We start from the raw sequence: 3,481 nt of genomic DNA on the forward strand, positions 1-3,481 counted from the left end.
CGGTGATTACAGTCCCGGTTTGCAAACGCTGCGGCTATTCTTACAAGAAATTTCGCTACTCCGCCAAGACATGCCGATGTTGTTTTTACCCGAATTGAAAATAAAACGAAATTGAAAAGCTTGTGTTTCTTGCGTGAAATGTCTAGCTGTCTCTTTTTTCACGAAGAAAGCTCTCAGTCCACGTACAGAAAAATGTGAATAGTCAACACGCCTGTCTCGCAGAGGCAGTGCAGACGATTTTGAAGCATGCTCCGCCCACAAATTTTATGGCCAATAAAACAGGTGACAGAAGGCGGACCGAAGGGGTAAGGGCGCCGGGTGGGCGGAGTGAGAAGATTTGATTGGGTAATTATAAATGACGCAATCAATATGAAAACGCTAATAACTTGTTAAGGAGGTAGTCTGCAACTTCGGAAAGAGTGCAGACTGAGCTTCAGCTACAGATAGTCCTGGTAGTGGAAAGTGTTGTTTTGTGGACTGTTAAAACCGCATAAGCGTCCGTGGAGCCTACAAGTGGGACCATGGTGCAACAAACAGAACATTGCGAGACGGAAGGTACCACGTCCAGGGAAACTACTGACAACGAAGAAAACGACCTGATGGCTTGCAGCTCTGTGTCGGTGAAAGCCGACTGGTGCAAAACTGCAACCGGTCACATCAAGCGACCGATGAATGCATTTATGGTTTGGTCTAAAATTGAGAGGAGAAAAATCATGGAACAGTCCCCAGACATGCATAATGCAGAAATCTCAAAAAGACTGGGAAAGCGCTGGAAAATGTTGAAGGATAGCGAAAAGATCCCTTTCATCAGGGAAGCCGAAAGGCTCCGGCTTAAACACATGGCTGATTATCCGGACTACAAGTATAGACCTAAGAAAAAACCAAAGCTCGATAGTTCGTCAAAATCAACATTGCCATCGCCAGAGAAATCGGGTAGCAAAACTGCCAAGACACCCGGTAAAAAATGTTCTAAGTTAAAGACCGGTAAGGCGGTTTCGCGACCATCTGCGGTCTACAGTTACCCTGAAAAGACTGAGAAGACTATTAAACGCGAACTGAGTGACGATGAAGATGATGAGGAATACGAAGATGATCTCCCCATCCGGATTAAACAGGAGGAAGATGAGGAACAGATAAGGCTATATAATGTGGCCAAAGTCCCCGCTAGTCCAACCTTGAGTTCTGCTGAGTCGGAGGGTGCGAGCATGTATGATGAAGTGAGAAACGCATCATCAACCAGACTTTTCTACAATTTCAAGAACATTACAAAGCAGGGCAGCACGTACACAGCTTCCGTCTCACCAGCTTCATCGTCTAGGTCTGTGTCTACCTCGTCCAGTGCCAGTGAAGACGTGGACGACCTGCTTGTGGACTTTAGTTTAAATTTCGCATCTAGTGCCCAAGGATCGGAGCTAGGGAACACAAATGCGGGCAATCTCTCGCTTTCCTTTGTGGATAAGGATCTAGACTCCTTCAGCGAGGGCAGCTTGGGCTCTCACTTTGAATTTCCCGACTATTGCACCCCCGAGCTTAGTGAAATGATTGCAGGGGACTGGCTAGAGGCGAACTTTTCTGACCTGGTGTTCACATACTAGTTTGTGGGGAAAGAGAAGAAATGGAAAAACCAGTAATAACTATAAGAGGAATAAGAATATGACCTATCCAGATTGTTCCAAGCTCTGCTTGCCTGTGGTTTATTTTTGGGTAGGAAAAGGAGGTGTGACGACTGAGAACTCCAGATGCAAAAGAAGGTTTTGTGGCAAGTCTGCTGATTTGTTTTAGCCGTCCGCTTTAACAGGGTTTTGTGGATTTTTTTTTCTGCGGGTCTGCAGTCAAAACTGTTCAGCTGCACTGGACCACAACGGGAAAACAAATCTGAACCTCTATGCATCCTAAACTCCTTTTTTTCCTAACTGCAGGGAGTTGGAGGACGTGAGACTGGAGTGATCTGTGGACTAACGCGTTTCAGGATATAATGAACTTTATAAGGGTTTTATGTAATTTCTATATGCCGCAAACCGTTTTGTTTTTGTACCCGGTTCAGTTTACCTCCTTGTCTGAGTAGAGGCTAAGCCGCTATGTTGTACAGCTATGGGGGGAACATTTTGATACATGACATACCTCATCTTTTTAAAAGAAAAGTGAAATATTTTCAGGCATATTTTTGTACAGTCTAAAAGGGAATGTTCTTATCGTGCTTTCAGTGAGTTTTCAGGCACTTCTTCTACCCTCTGGGTTACTTTTTTCCTTTTAGCATGCAAGATTCTCAGTTTTTTTTATTTTATTTTGTAACGATTTAACGTTAAATTAAAACTTGCATCTAAATGCCTTGTGTTTTTAAGATAGGGTTTGTACAGTTGTAGATCAGATTTGGTGCGTAAATGTAGGAAGGCGTAAATGGAATTGAGGATGTGATAGATTCCTCCGCTGGTACTAGTTAAGATTGTATGTACTGTAATATAGTAAAGTTAGCAGTCTATGTATATTAATGTGGATGGGTCCCAAATAGCAGGTGTAAAACTGGATTTTCTTTGTCCTTAATTTTTTAATGGCACATACTGATTTGTTTCCTATTTTGTGCAATATATTCAACACACCATCTGCATTTTGTAGCAAAAGACAAACCTTAAATGTCGTGATGCTGAAGTCTGTATCTTGACAAAAATGAATAAATCAGCTGGAACTGATGCAGTTACATTTGTTTTGTTGCGCTTTTAGGACTAACATGGAACTTTGCATGTAACTGCGTTTTTTTGCAGCCGCAACTTAAACCCATCCCCAGCATTTTTTAATGGATCGTTTATTTGTATGCCTGTATGTCAACGGTAAGTAATTTTCGTGCGCATTTAAAAAACATACGATGGCATATCACTGACGAGTTTTAGCGGTGTTTATTCCGTGCCAATTTTAGTTATTTATTGTTTATTTATTAACTCGGAAAACCAGAAGGATTGCACAAAAATCTGACTGCTCCTGCATACACCCTCACTCCGTTCTCCTTCATTCTGCTGGCCTGAGAGACGCTGCGCCTTTAAGAAATCGAATCTCGCGCCCATCTAAATGATGCAATGTGATTGGTGAAGATGTAAGAGCAAAACACCAGCATCATCCGGCCGTTTATTGATGTTTACCGTTAAAAGTGTGTGTGTGTCTGTGTGTGTGATTTAACAGTTATTAAATTAATTCCTGCGCTTTTAAACTTTGTTCTTCTTTTATAAGGTCGTTTTTCCCTTCGATCACTTACATTTCGAGCGGCAATACGCAAAAGGAATCTTCAGCTTCCGTTACCCTTTCATGGTTATTTGGTCATATGATCTCCAATCTTTGTGAGACAATTTACAAATTCCGGGCCATTGCATTTCAGCGATGGCTACACGTAGTGATGCAAATAACACAGTCACTCCCTATTCATCTGGACCACACTGGCTAGAAGCACAATCTAGTGATACATTGTGGCTACAATAGGGCATGGGGCCAACTG

The 3,481-nt window shown here is 42.4% G+C and overlaps 1 protein-coding gene across 1 annotated transcript; it reads left to right on the forward strand.

Moving 5' to 3' along the window:
- The first annotated feature begins 393 nt into the window (after positions 1-393).
- sox11b (SRY-box transcription factor 11b) lies at positions 394-2,687 on the forward strand. The gene has a single exon (XM_023824812.1). The coding sequence runs from the start codon at positions 522-524 to the stop codon at positions 1,593-1,595; it is 1,074 nt and encodes a 357-aa protein (XP_023680580.1). The 5' UTR covers positions 394-521; the 3' UTR covers positions 1,596-2,687.
- Positions 2,688-3,481: the final 794 nt, after the last annotated feature.

This window comes from Paramormyrops kingsleyae, chromosome 19 (assembly GCF_048594095.1).
Source record: "Paramormyrops kingsleyae isolate MSU_618 chromosome 19, PKINGS_0.4, whole genome shotgun sequence".
NCBI classification, from domain to species: Eukaryota; Metazoa; Chordata; class Actinopteri; order Osteoglossiformes; family Mormyridae; genus Paramormyrops; species Paramormyrops kingsleyae.

Bases quoted from the DNA above. Each gene is read 5' to 3' on its own strand.
- sox11b (XM_023824812.1), top strand. From the start codon at position 522: ATGGTGCAACAAACAGAACATTGCGAGACGGAAGGTACCACGTCCAGG.